The following is a 14,911-nucleotide window of genomic DNA, read 5'->3' as shown; positions in this document are numbered from 1 at the left end:
CAGTGTTGTGCACCATCACCACTAATTCCAGAACCTTTCAGCCCCTTCAGAAGAAACTCCGTGCCCGTTAAATTGATGTCTGTCAACTGATGATAAAATGTCGTACATCCATCCAGCGGAATATTATTCAGCCGTAAAAGAGAATGAAGTGCCATCTGACACAGGCTACAACTGGGATGAGCCTTTAAAACAAGATGCTGAGTGACAGAAGCCAACACAAAGGGCCACATGCCGTGTGACTCCATTTATACGCAATGTCCAGAGTAAGCAAATTCACAGAGGCAGAAAGCAGGTGGGTGGTTGCCAGGGGCGCAGGGCGGGCGGGGGGGAATGCTTCCAGCCCAGAGCTCTCTTTTGACCTCAGACTGCCAGTTCATGGCTTCTGGCTAAAGACAAACCCCCTTTTGCTGCAGCTGGAGAGAAGCCCCACAAGGCGCAGGGCTGGCCTGCAGCCACACCCCTCCTGCTTTTGGAGAAAGCTCTGAGAACCTCTTGCCAGTGCCCCCAGGGAGCCCCCAGATGCCTCCAGCCCCTGTGCCTCCCGTCTCACCTCTCGGGCACCATCGGAAGCCTCTTCTCTGGGGAGAACTCAGCCATCCCAACACATAGGGCGAGGGCCCAGAATATGGAGACCCTCATAGATATGGAAACTGAGGCATGGCTCGATGAAGTCATTTGCCCAAAGTGGAAGAGCCAGAGGCTGAACCACGCAGGCTGCCCCCAGAGTGTATATCTTCATCATTATCCGAATATATGAATGAACAAATGAATGACTAACTGAATTAAAAAGAACACGTGAACGGATGAATTGATGAATGCTTCTACAGGTTTAAAAGAAAGGATAGCTTTTGGAACCCTTCAGACCCGGACTGGAACCGTACCTCATCCCATGACTCACTGGGGGCCATCAGGCCACTCTCGTTTCCTGACCTCAATTTGCTCATCTGAAAAATGGGGCTACTAGGCTAAATGTCTGCACCTTGCTCCACTCGAGAGGTCAAACAAGGTGACCAAAGGTGGATAGAAATATTGGGTAGTTTAGTGTAGACACCATCGAGATGGCTCTGATCAGTTTGTTTCTGTATAAAGAAGGAATTCGCGAAGCTGACTTAGATGACAGAATCTTTTTTTCCTCAGATGTGAAGAAATAGCAGTGACAGGTTGTTACTGTTCTTTGTTCTGTCTCCATCTTTACATTTCTCCTCCCGGCCCGACCCCCGTCTCTGCAATGTGCTTCCCCACATGAGGAAGTCCTGCTCATCGTTGTGTTCACCCTGCGGATGCACGATGGACCACCCATCCCAAATCTTGTTTGGATGCAGAGACTGATGAAGCCCCACGTCTACCAAGAGAGTGTAAAAGGCTCGTTACTACATAAGGAGGGTTCCTCGGGAGAGCAGGGAAGGCTCCCCAAGCTGGTCCAAAAATGACTTGAGAAAGAATGGAAAGGAGATTGGCTTGGGGTGGTCACAGGGTGGGGCTGGGGTGAGGGTTGTCATAAACAGACTGGGGCTTGTGCAGTTTGAATGTCCCACCAGCGTTTAAAAAGGGAGCAACTGGGTTTTCTTTCCTTTTTCTTTCTTTTTTGATTTTTGAGATAGGGTCTTGCACTGTGGCCCAGGCTGGAGTGTAGTGGATTCATTGTAGCTCACTGCAGCCTTAAACTCCTGGGCTCGAGTGAGCCTCCAGCCTCCTGAGCAGCTGGGACTATAGCAGCGTATTACCACGCCTGGCTTTTTTTTTTTTCAGAGATGGGGTCTTGCTATGTTGCCCAGGCTGGTCTTGAACTCCTGGCCTCAAGTGATCCTTGAGCCAAGTAGCTGGGATCACAGGTATGAGCCACTGCACCTGGCCCAGGGTTTTCTTATTAGTTTGTCCAGATATGGGGAAGAAGGGGAAGAGGGAGGGGAGGGACTTAACAGTTATCAGCTATCGAACATCAAAATGGAGTCAGACTCCCAATGACAGTTCACCTTCATGCTTGAGTGATGACTGAAATGTGCCATGTTTCGTTGAGTTTGGACATGTTTAATAAGCCATTATGGTGATCTGTGAGGCCCATGGCCCGAGTCCAGTGTTCAACAGCCAACACTGAGCATTCTGAGAGGTGAAATGCGTGCCTTGGTCATTAGCAATAAGGGGTGGAACTCCGGAGGGGAAAAGGAATGCCTTGATGAGGCCTTGCATTGTGGCTTTAGGATGTGCAGAGATAAGTGTGAACTCGACTAACATTTGGAGTATCTGTGAGGCAAGAGATTCCCAGAGCTCTTCCACCAAAGAGGGTGACCCTGGATAAGGAATTATTGGTGCTGTCATTGGCAGGGACCAAATGGCAAGATCATTGGCAATGGCTCAAGAATCTTTGAAAATGTGCACAGGTGGCTCCCGCCTGTAATCCTAGCACTCTGGGAGGCCGAGGCAGGAGGATTGCTTGAGCTCAGGAGTTCAAGACAATCCTGAGTAAGAGCAAGACCCCGTCTGTACTAAAAATAGAAAAATTAGCCGGGCTCGAGTCTGTAGTCCCAGCTACTCAGGAGGCTGAGGCAGGAGGATCCCCTGAGCCCAGGAGTTTGAGGTTGCTGTGAGCTAGGATGACACCACGGCACTCTACCTGGGGAGACAGAGCGAGACACTGTCCCCCCCGCCACAAAACAAAACAAAACGAACCTGTGCACAGATTCCCAGATTGTCGGCCTGGGCACCTAGTGCCAGGATGACTGCCTGAAGTTCAGCTTCCAATTTTGCTGACCGGTTCTTACTCAGGGACACCCTGGGTGAGGAACGAGAAGCAGGTGCTCCCCAGGAAGCTGTGTGCTGGTGGCACTGTCATCTGTTCACTCGGTTACTCCCAAGGGGCTCTCCACGTAGCCAAAGTGGCCACCTCCAGCACCGGGGCATCTAGCAAGAAACCGAGGCGAGGGGGGGTCGCCCTCTGCTGCAGGTGGGACATACCAGAGGGCTTAACCCAGCCTCCATCCTGGGTTATAAGTCCTCGTAGCCATGCTTAGCTTCTGGGGTGCTGCTTCCAGGGCCCCAGCCATAATGGCCTTTGTGTGAGCTCCTCCGTGAGCACCTGTGCGACCTGAATAAGGGCACCAGATGAGTCTCCTTGGACAAGGGTGTATGTCTGGATGTCATCAGGATGACGTCACACCTGGGCTTCTGGAGGAACCTGGATGAAGTTAGGAACGTTGTTGGGGCTCAGAACACTGTACCCCAAGGCATGGAGCTTTGGCAGGCTGCGTACTCTGAACCGAAGGATATGGGGAGGCCCCAGGAGCGAGAGGTTCTCTCTGACCTTCTCCCACCTTCCTTTCTCCTTCCCCCATTTCTCCTTCGAAGCAGGTCATCGACACTAGAATTCCTTCTCCCCTGAACACCCTCGTATGACAAGTGTCCTGACCGGCACCCAGAGGAAGGACCGCTGCACAGAGCGGCTGAGAAGGATCGGAAGGGACGGGCTTTGCAGGGTCACCCCTCAGCCTGTTGCCATCAGATCACGTCCTTTATGTCCAGCGACATCTTTCTACATGACTGTCCATCCTTCATTGAACCTAAACATAAAAATACACAGTTTTCTCTGGGTCTTTGTTTCTGAGGGCTTTTGTGTCATGTAAAACTTTGTTAAATGCATTTGTTTAGCTTTTGTCTTGCTGACCTGCCTTCTGTTATAGGGGTGTCACCCGTGGACCTTGAGCTGGGTAAGGAAAAGGTAGGGACCTTTCCGTCCCTACACCAGCAAAGATTGTGTGTACCCTGGGGACAGCTGGGTCACACAGGCAACCTGCAGCCGAGGGGCCGTCGAAATAGGCGTGGGACAGAATCCGTTAGCCTCTTGTATGGCTGCAACCTATTTGCCACTTGCTGATTGTACCGAAAGATGCAATTTCAGCAATATTAGGCACGGGGCCTTAATGAGTACGTGATGTTTTGAAATATATACACACCACGGAATGGCTAAATTGAGCTAATTCACATATTTATTGCCTCACATACTTATCATTTTTTGGTGGTAAGAACACTTAAAATCTACTTTCTTAGCAATTTCCAAGTACAGTGGTCCCCCGTTATCCATGGGGGATACGTTCCAAAACCCCCAATGGATGCCCAAAACCTTGGAAAGTACTTATGAGAAAGTTTTTTGTTTTTTTTTATTTCAGCATATTATGGGGGTACAGATGATTAGGTTACGTATGATGCCCTTGCTCTCCCTCCCCGCCCCCGAGAAAGTTTAATTTATAAATTGGGCACAGTAAGGGATTAACAACAACAACTAATAATAAAACAGAACAATTATAACAATATATATAAATAATTATATTTTTATTATAAATAATAAAATTGTGTGAATGTGGTCTCTCCCCTTCCCCCCTCCAAAATATCTCACTGTACTCACCTATATTGGGACCTCGGTTGACCATAAATAACTGAAACCACAGAAAGCAAAACCACAGATAAGGAGTGGACCACGATATAGAATATATGGTTATTAACTGTACTCACCGTGTTGTACAATCGATTTCTTAAACTTATGCCTCCTACCTCACTGAAATTTTGTATCCTTTTTTTTTTTAATGGATACTGGATATACTTTGGGGTGGGAGTGGGTCCTCTGTACTTATATTCTTTCTTTTTCTTTCCTCCAGAGAGCCTCAAATCACTATTATCATGGGATAGTAGCCCATGGCAATGTGGCTTTATTGGGCTTAAGGACCCTGGGGTTAAATCAGTTTTAAATTAACCCCTTGGCTGTGCCGTGAATGTTTTTCCCTATAACCCTGAGAACGAGGATCTTTGTTGTGACAGAGACAGAAGGAGCCACCGCAGCAGCAAAGGCACTTTGTAGGGTCCTAGTGAGCAATCTTCTTTTGGGAGTGTGACTTCAGCTTGTGGCATTTTAACTGCTGTTCCACCCGAGTGGCCGCAGTTACCAAAGCCTGCTGAGCCCGCATGTTGCACAGAGGATCACAGTGTCGCTCTTGGCCCTGAGAGCTCTAGCAGAACACAGGGCCAACACCTGGTTGGGACCATCCAATAGTCCCAGGGTAAGATCATTCTCCTGAGAGCTGACGGCAGCATCAGGACACGTGATTCAACCTGAGACACCGAGAGAGGTCTGGGCCGAGACACGAGACCCAGGGCCACTCGAAAAAGGGTCCCAGTCCCATACATCTGTTTCTAAATCCCAGCTATCAAAACTTCAGACTCAGCTTGGTTAAATCGTAACAGAGGCTCAGTAGGTGTCAGCAAATGCAGCGTCCAGCCCCAAGAGTGTGCCCACCAGTAGGCGGCAGGGCCGGTGAGCAGGACAAAGCAAGAGGAGAAAGCCCCGGGGCTCGTGGTGGTCGGTCGTTACCTAGACCCCGGCTCACAGTCCCCACAGAGGTGGGACGGACTCTTCGGTGAGTGTGTGGCAGTATCAGTCCTGACATCTGAACCAGATTTCAAATCGGGGTTCCCGTCTTCTTGCTGCAGGATGGCTGCAGCATCAGTCTTCGAGATCCGATCCCACATCCCCTGCTTTTTGGGAAGCCTGACCTGGGTTTCCTGCCCGCTCCATGCTCCTACGACTGTCTGCATCTCTCATCTTACCACTTAACCTCTCAGAGAGGAAACGTGGGCTTATGTCCCCATCTCCCCTGCTGGCCCGGAAAGTCCACCCAAGTCCCTTCCACAGAGCCTCACAGTGGGGCTGTGGCTGGGCTTGGCCAGACTAAAGAGGTGACATCCCTGGGGATGTCAAGGATGTGTCTCCCTTGACCTGGATGAGGTTAAGCCACTAGTGAATTTTCCTTTGTCTAGGACTACACTTCTGTAAAATGGGGAGGATGACGTTTCGCCCAGCTGGGGCCTTGGGAGAATGAAATAAGGGGCTTCCAATGCTGTCCCCTGCTGGACAAATGCAAGAAAGCGTGCTTAGCCCTCTGACAAAGCCCCCCTCACTCTCCCTCTCTTGTTTTCCTCCATCTTTCCCAAGTCGTCTTCATCTCCACCCCTCTCCAAATTCCTTCCTGCACAGGTTTCCATTGTTATTAAAATTCCCCCGGGCAAAAACAGGAAGAGGAGGGCAGGTGTCTGAGAAATCCCAGTGGAGGGAGGAGGGAGGGAGCGCTGAGAAGGCTGCCACCTGGCCAGCCTCCCCAAGTGAGGTGTTGTTGTAGTGAGGATCTCTGGCCCAGCTATGTCATTATTTTCTGTTCCACAGGGAGGATCTGGGCGGCTGCCTCCTACTCTCTCAAATCCCCAGCTGTCACTCAAGACAGCTTGTTCTAGCACCCGAGCCTTGGAGACATAACCTCATAACAATTACACCAATAATGAGAGCAACAATAATGAGTATAATGACAGCTACCACTTATTAAGCACTCACTTTGTGCGCGGTGTCTGAATGCTTTTCACGTAGCAGCTTAATTAATCCTCCCAAGAGCCTTCTGAAGTTGGGCTTTTTTTTTTTTTAATTTTAAAAAGTTTATTAATCTGTTTAGATAGTTCTTGACCCTCAGGTGGAGAGCGGTGAGTTAATTGGGGCCACATTATCATTAGTGATTGGGATAAGACGCCTCTTTCATTTTGCTTGTTTGCTTTATTTTCTTTTATCCCATTCCCTTCTGCTAATTGTCTTTATCGTTGTGTATCTTTTGCTATTATCTTTGTTTATATGTATCCTTTGCTATTGTTTTCATTAGTGTATCTTTAGCTATTATCTTTGTTATTGTGTATCTTTTGCTATTATCTTTGTTTATATGTATCCTTTGCTATTGTTTTCATTAGTGTATCTTTAGCTATTATCTTTGTTATTGTGTATCTTTTGCTATTGTATTTATTAGTGCGCAGCCTTTTAAAAAAAATTAAGGTGAAATTCACGAATCGTAAAATTAGTCATTTAAAGTGGACAATTCAGTGGCATTTAGTCATTCACAGTGTTGTCGCTGCAGATCTTTTTATTATTATATGATCTTATGAATTGTGTGTTGCTTTTGTGTGAATGTATTTTTGATTTGTATCAACGGTATTGTGGTATGTGGCTTATTCTATTCTTATTATTTTTCACTCAGCATTGTGCTTTTTTCATTTTTCAATAAGGTATTATTTACATAAAAGAAAATTCACCCATTTTAAGATTTCGGTTTGATGCATTTTGGAAATTGGATGCAGTCATGTAACCACCTCCACAGTCAAAACACAGGACAGTGCCTCTCTGCCTCCCTCCCTTCCCACCGACACCCCCTCCTTAAGCTGCCTGTTCCCCTTTAGCAAGAACTCACTCCCCACCCTGGCCCTGGCCACCCCTGCTCACACCGCCTCTACACTTTTGCCTTTTTTAGAACCTCGTATGAGTGTTTGGCTTCTTTCGCTAGCATAATACAGCTCAGATTCATCCAGGTTTTTTGCACTGCTAGATAAACTCAGGCGAGGACATTGTTCTGAACAAAGCTCCTGCACTGGGCCCCAGCAGACTAGCCCAAACCAGAATGGGGTCATGTGTGCTAATTGCCAGGGAATCACACTGCACTTTGAAATGGGCATGCTTTCAGAGACAAACAAATAAACAGAAAACAATCAGGAGATTTACAGCAACCAACCAGAAGGGGCCCAGTTTACCTGAGCTGGCACCATAAGAAAGTTCCCTCTGTTTTAGTCCTGTAAGGAAAGTAACTGTGAAAAGACCAATCTACTTTTTGTTCCCAGTTTCTGCTCCAGCCCTTTTCTGCCTATAAAGCCGAACTCCTCTGCTCAGCTCATGCGAACGCCCATTCTGTTTTACAGAATGAGATGCTGCCCATTTGCCAGAATTGCAAATAAAAGCCAACTTGACCGTTAAACCAAACTTACTGTGATTTCGTCTTTTGACTGCCTGCGTCTGTCAGTAGTTTATTTCCTTCCGTTGCCGAGCAGCGTCCCGCAGTGTGGACACACCACCACTTCGTCATCCATTCACCAGCTATCTGTTCGGGTCGCTTCCCGTTTCTGTCTGTTGCAAGTAAGGATGCTGTGAACATTCACGTATAAATCTTCGGGTGGACATACATTTTCATTTCTGTAGGCACCTAGGAGTGGGACTGCTAGGATCGTAAGTGTGTATTTAATTTGCAAGAATTTGCCAAGTGTCTTCTAAAGTGGTTGCACCATTTTGCATTTCCACTAACGGTGTGTAAGTGTTCCAGTTGCCCTACATCTTTGCTGACACTTAGTACTGTCAGTCTTTCGAATTCCCACCATTGTAGTTGGTAGCACTATACCTTTAAGATTCAATGCATGGGGCTCCGCGCGCGGTGGCTCACACCTGTAATCCTAGCACTCTGGGAGGCCAAGGCGGGCGGATCCTTTGAGCTCAGGAGTTCGAAACCAGCCTGAGCAAGAGCGAGACCCCGTCTCTACTAAAAACAGAAAGAAATTTGCTGGACAACTAAAAATACATAGAAAAAATCAGCCAGGCATGGTGGCACGTGCCTGTAGTCCCAGCTCCTAGGGAGGCTGAGGCAGGAGGATTGCTTGAGCCCAGGAGTTTGAGGTTACAGTGAGCTAGGCTGACTCCACGGCACTCTAGCCCGGGCAACAGAGTGAGGCTGTGTCTCAAAAAAAAAAAGATTCAATGCATGTTGCTGTGTGTACATCTAGCTTGCGGCTTTTAACTGCTGTGTGGTCCTCCACGGTGGATACCTGCCACATGCTACCTTCCACTCCCTCATTAATGGATTCCCAGGTTTCTTTTAATTTCCACCACAGCAAATAACTCTGTGACAGACACCTCATCCTTGCGCCTTTGTAACCCGCATAATTATTACTCTTGTGTAGACATCCAGGAGTGGAACTACTGGGCCCTACTGTGTACATATACTTAGTTCAACCAAGGAATGTCAAATTACTTCCCAAAATAACTACATCAATCCACATGTACACCAGCTGGGCTGTGTTTCCAGATCCCTGCTAATACTTGGGTTATTTAACTTTCAAAGCTTTTCAAAAATCCATCTAATAAATATAAAGTGATACGCTATTTGTACTTGCATTTCTTAGATAATGAATGAGTCCGAGCATCTTTTTGTATGAGTTTTCTTGGGTTTCCTTCTATTTAAATCTCCTGTTCAAATCCTCTGCTCATTTATTTGCAGGAATTTCCTCGAATATTTGAGATCACAATCCTGAGTCAATATCACAGATTTTGACCATCATCTCCCAGGCTATCACCCATCAGTTTGCTTTATCCACAGTGTCTTTTGTTAAAAAGAAACCGTTAACTTTGATATAATCAAACTTTTTTTTTTTCCTTTAGATTAGTCCCTCCGAAGTTTTAAAAAGTCCTTCCTCATCCCTAAGTCACAAAAATGTTCTCTGCCATTATCTTCTGTTAGCTTTGTAGTTTGACCTTTTCCTTGCAGGTCTTAAAGCCATTTGGTGTTACGTACCATGTTTTAGAACTTAGGGTCTAAAGTTAGGGTCTCACTCTGTTGCCCTGGCTGGACTGCAGTGGCCTGATCATAGCTCACTGCAGCCTTGAACTCCTGGGCTCAAGTGATCCTCTCGCCTCAGCCTCCGCAGTAGCTAGGAATACAGGTGAACGCCACCATGCTTCGCTGATTTTTCTTATTTTTTTCTTTTTTACAGACAGGGTCTCACTATGTTGTCCAGGCTGGTCTCAAACTCCTGGCCTCCAGTGATCCTCCCACCTCAGACCTTCCGAATGGCTGGGATTACAGGCATGAGCCACCATGCCCAGCTACACATACCATTGATATACCTACTTGAGTGATGGGAAAACTGAAGCACACAGGAGGTGAGTAACTCTAAGATTATACAATTCAGTAAGTGACAGAGCTGGGATTCAGACCCAGGCAGCCTGGCCTCCGAAACTGTGTCCCTCAGCTGCTGTGTCAACCTGCTTCTCCATTGACGAGGATCCATGATTCAGAAGTTGCTGCGTGCAGAGCCTTTAAATGCCAATCTTTCACTCAGTCCTCCTGACAGCCCTGAGCAGCAGGGCCTGTTATTACCAGATGAGGGAACTGAGGCTCCCAAAATATAAAGTGGCAAAACCAGATCTTTCCTACTCCACCCTCTGTGCCTTTGAACACTAACCTACAGTCTCCCCCTATAAGAACCAGGGGTGAGGGAGGAACCATCCTCAACTCTCCCCATCACCCCCACAGATACAGTTGATCCTCATTATTCACAGATCTCGTATTTTCCAATGTGTCTACTTGATCAAATCCACAGGTAGCCCCCACATCAATATTCTCTGGGCTTATGTGGGCATTTGCAGACGTGCACGGAGTGGTGAAAAATTCAAGTAGCCTCATGCGCATACTCGCAGCTGAGGACGACCAAGGCGACACTCTGCCTTCCTATTTTAGCTCTCATACTATAAACAGGAGTCCATTTCGTGGTCTAGTTAGTACCACACTTGCCACATTTTTGTACTTTTTGTTGGTGATTCACTGTTTAAAATCGCTCCGTGCTGGGCGTGGTGGCTCACGCCTATAATCCTAGCTCTTTGGGAGGCCGAGGTGGGAGGATCACTTGAGGTTGGGGAGTTCAAGACCAGCCTAAGCAACAGTGATACCCTGTCTCTACTGAAAATAGAAAAATTAGCCAGGCGTGGTGGTGTGGGCCTGTAGTCCCAGCTACTGGGGAGGCTGAAGCAGGAGGATCCCTTGAGCTCAGGAGTTTGAGGTTGTTGTGAGCTATGATGACATCACTGCACTGTAGCCTGGGCAACGGAGCAAGAACTTGTCAAAAAAAAAAAGAAAAAAAGAAAAAGAAAGAAAGGAAAAAAAGGTGCTGAAGTGCTGTTATTGTTCCTAAACACAAGAAGGCTGTGATGCTCCTTATTAGAGTACGTGTGTTAGATAAATTTTGTTCAGGCATGAGTCATAATGTCCTCAGCCAAGAGTTCATTGCTAATGAGTAACAATGTATGAGGGCTGCCCAGAAAGTATCCAGCCATGTAACTGTTCTCGCTATATTAACAATGGCTAGATACTTTCTGGAAGCCCTCATATATTAAATAAGGCGTCTTTAAAGAAAAACACACATAAGACAAGGTTACATATGGATCAACAGATAAAAACATTGTGACCAGAGGCTCATAGGAACCGAAACCTGTATTTACCCCTAGGAGCGATACTTCAGTATTTGCTAATTCAGTGTTCCAGGTGACTTTATAAAACATAACTACCGTGAAGAATGAGAATCGACTGTATCCCTACGTTTCTTTAATGTTACTGCAAAACTCTCACTCCAATCCGTCCGCAACTCTTTGTGGCTGTTGGCCAAGCCTGATTACTACAGTGGGCTCTGGGCTGGTCTCGTGGAGCCCACCGTCCCCTCCCTGGCCCCGCCTGTCTTCTCCCCTCACTCGGCAGCCAGAGTGATGAGATGATCTCCCATGTGATTCCTCCCTTGTTCACCTCTCCTCAAGGCTCCCCGCCACGTGGGAAGGAAGACTGACCTCCTTACCACAGGCTAAGAAGATTCTGTATATTTGGTTCCAGCTAAATTCCATTCCCCCGACCCCCACCCCAACATCCCCTCTCCTTCCTCTCTGCTTCACTTTTCCCCAGGGCTTGCATCACCACCCGACAGCCTAATTCTTTATTCATCTTTTTTTATATGGTGTCTCTCTGAAAAGAATGTAAGCTCTACAAGGACAGAAGTTTTTGCCACTTTAATGCACTGCTTATCTCCTGTGTCTTCAACAGTGCCCGGCTCATGCCAGGTACCCATATTTGTTCAATAAATAAACAAAATTGTATTTACCAACACCCAGGCAGGCGAGCTCCTGCACATGGTCAGCACCGAATCAATGTCTGCTGAGAAAAATAAGTAAGTGCAACACTCTTTTTGGACACTCTGCAGATTGGCGGGGTTGTTATCAACATCCTAAGATAATCTTTTATAGGGAACCATGCGAATAATAACAGTGGTCAGCACTTGACGTTTATCCTTGTAATGATGCTGTGAGGAAAAATTACAAGCCCATTTTACAGATGAGAAAGCACAGAAGTTGTGAGTTTTATGACTTGTCCACAGCAAGGACTTGCATAACAGCAGTGGCTGAGCACTTAATCAGTACATATTGGGGTCATGGACAAAGACGTAACAGCATGGAACATTGAATAAGGATGCTCGTGGAGGAGATACAGGAAGGGATGTTTGGTGGACGATACAGTTGAGGCATGGAGGCCCTTCGGGATGCTGAACCCATAACTGTAGACTGGAGTGTCATTCATTATTAGTAAGGATGGGGATTCAGAGAGGGAGGAATGTTGGCAGAGGCCAGGCGTTGGCAGAATGTGAGATGTATCTTGGATCAGGACATCCGGAAGACTCAGAACAGTGTGAGAACAAACAGTCTAAGGACCCAAGGTTAGCTGTGATGAATCACTCAGAGGTGCATAGAATGTTGTAGGGGTAGAAGATTGTGGGCACAAGAGAATATTTTCAGGATGAAATATCATGGGAGTCTTGAACATTCTTGTAAAACATATAAGGGTTTAGAATACTGGCATTGAAAAAATATTTGGAGGATTACAAGATGTCAAGGATGGTCTGTTCACAGGACGCATAATATTGTTGAGACAGGCAGATGAAGGTATTTAAGAATGTTGCCACAGACAGAACGTTCCGGTGGTGATCTGGGTTTGCAGTAGTCGTGCTGATACAGTTGGGAGAACTGGGATGTCGTCTGGACTGCGACATGCAGGTTGCCAGGATGTTTCAGAGATGCAATGTCTGGGAGACCACAAGGCGGGCAGCGCCTGAATGCTTCTGAAACGTGGAATGTCAGCTGGGATTGAGCATTTTTGAGAACGTGGATCGCTGTTCAAATAGAACACCTTGGGAGGAAGGGGCGGAGAAGGGCCGAGCAAACAATGTGAGCAGGTCATGGGGAGAGGAAGGGAGCAGGTAGGTTAGCACAGGTTTCATTGTGGGCCCTTTGTCCATTTGTGCTCCGGGGTGTTGTGTTTTTGGATTGTTTCTTGGATCCACGAAACATATTTTGAGACTCGGGTGTAGACGCCAGGCCGGTTGGGCTGTCCACATGGGAAGTCTCCCCAGGAGATGATGCCGTGGAGGCTTCCGTTACAGACCAGGGGGCCTCCGGAGTCACCCTGAGTGGGGGAGAAAGAGAAAGGTGGGGTCTTTGCAAGGGCTAAACAAAGGCAGAGACAGAAAGATGTGGGAGAGAATGAAAGATGGAGAGACACAAAGAGAGACTGAGAGATGGAGTCAGACACGCACAGAGCAACAGAGACAGTGAGAGACAGAGAAGACAAGACAGACACAGAGGGACAGAAAGACGGGGCTAGACAGAGAGAGAGAGAGACAGAGAGAGAGAAGCATCTCTGTTTTTCTCTGTCCCTCGGTCTCATTGAAGTGGTGACAGCTCACCTCAAACACCCCTTCTTGGTTCCCTGGCACTGAATCCCACCTCACACTCCCTGTCCCCCACCAGCTGACCCTGCTCCTGCTTTAAGGCTCCTTTGTACCTCTTACTATTGCATTAACCCCCCCAAATCCAGGAAGGGTATGCAACACGCGTGTACTTCCGCTTCTCTCTCTGGGCCCGAGGCAGACATGACTGAGCTATCAAGGCACATATCGTTGAAGTATTACAGCATCACACTCTTTCTCACTGAACCGATACTCAATCTCAGAAGCCTTCTCTATAGACACATGTTGGTTTTGCTCATGTAATATCCATTTTCCCTTGTTTTGGTAACAGCCTCCTCATTGGTTTCACTGGGGAACTGCCCTTCCCCACTCAATCCGTGCAGTCTGTCCCTGCCCCTCCCCAGCTCCCACAGTTAGCCACGTTACTCAGCGTGGTCCGTCAGAGACTCCCACAGGCTGGCCAGAGCGATGGCTCAGGACTCACGACTTATGTCAGCACAGTGAGAATTGCACTCAAGACATTTGTGTAAACTTATGAAAAAGAGATGTTCTCTCTTTTCAGTAGAGTTGCTCAGAAGGTGGGATGTAAGCCCAAAGCTGCTGGGGCCATCTTGCCATGGGAACAGCCTAACTGAGAATGAAGCCAGAACAGAAGAAAGAAGAATACTCCAAGCATATCACTTGCACACCTGGATCCATCTATGCCTAAAGTCAGACACCCCTAAATTTTCAGTGACAAAAGTCAGGGTTTTTTTGTCTCAAGCCAGTATGACTTGGGTTTCTGTCACTTGAAACTAAAGGAAATCTCCACCTTTATGTGTCTCAATGTAGGGCTCTGGACACTTAGTCAAAGCTGGGACTTAAGATGAGTTCTATCTGCCACCCCTGGGTACTCCCTTTCTGACCTTGTATGCAGACGACATCTCCTCTTGGTTCCTGCAGGCTGGAAGCAAATCCTGTCCCCCAGTGCCTGTCGCCACCTCCATGTGGGCCTTCCCATCCAGCCATGGCAACCCACCCACCTCTTGGCCTCACCTCACAGGAGTCCTTGCCGCCCTCTTTTGTGCCAGCACATAACATGTTCGGAGTGATCTTCCCCGGGTAGACTTGATGACACTCCTTGTCCGAGCGTAGCTCGATGTTGGCACACTGTAGGGTTTTGGGGTAACTCACTGGGGAAGAAAGAGAGAAGGTCTAAGGACATCTGACCTAGGCAGGCTGTGGGGTGGGGGCTAAATAGGGAAGTCGGATGGCAGAATTGGTAGAAAGTAGAGATGGGAAGAGAAAGATGGGGATAGATGGGCACGTATCTGGGGAGAGTGATGGGAGAGACAGAAACATGGAGAGACATGGGAGAGAGGGGAAGGGGAGGGGAGGACGGGGAGGGTTGGGGCAGGGAACCGGGAGGCTGATGGGGAGAGAGGTGGAACCAGTGGTGGGGAGAGAAGACAGGAGAGAAACAGGAAGACAGAGATGGTGAGAGATAGAGAACCGGAGATGGGGGAAGCAGGAGGAG

General features: G+C 47.6%; 1 protein-coding gene across 1 annotated transcript in view; it reads right to left on the bottom strand.

The window, feature by feature from the left end:
- Positions 1-12,923: 12,923 nt before the first annotated feature.
- KLK13 (kallikrein-related peptidase 13) overlaps positions 12,924-14,911 on the bottom strand; it is a 7,735-nt gene continuing 5,747 nt past the window's right edge. Inside the window, 2 exon segments of the mRNA XM_012643117.1 lie at positions 12,924-13,112; positions 14,431-14,627. Of these exon segments, the coding sequence (XP_012498571.1) occupies positions 12,924-13,112; positions 14,431-14,627 (386 nt within the window).

This window comes from Propithecus coquereli, unplaced genomic scaffold (assembly GCF_000956105.1).
Source record: "Propithecus coquereli isolate 6110/MARCELLA unplaced genomic scaffold, Pcoq_1.0 Scaffold193, whole genome shotgun sequence".
NCBI lineage: Eukaryota > Metazoa > Chordata > Mammalia > Primates > Indriidae > Propithecus > Propithecus coquereli.
This window is presented reverse-complemented; position numbering and strand designations above follow the sequence as displayed.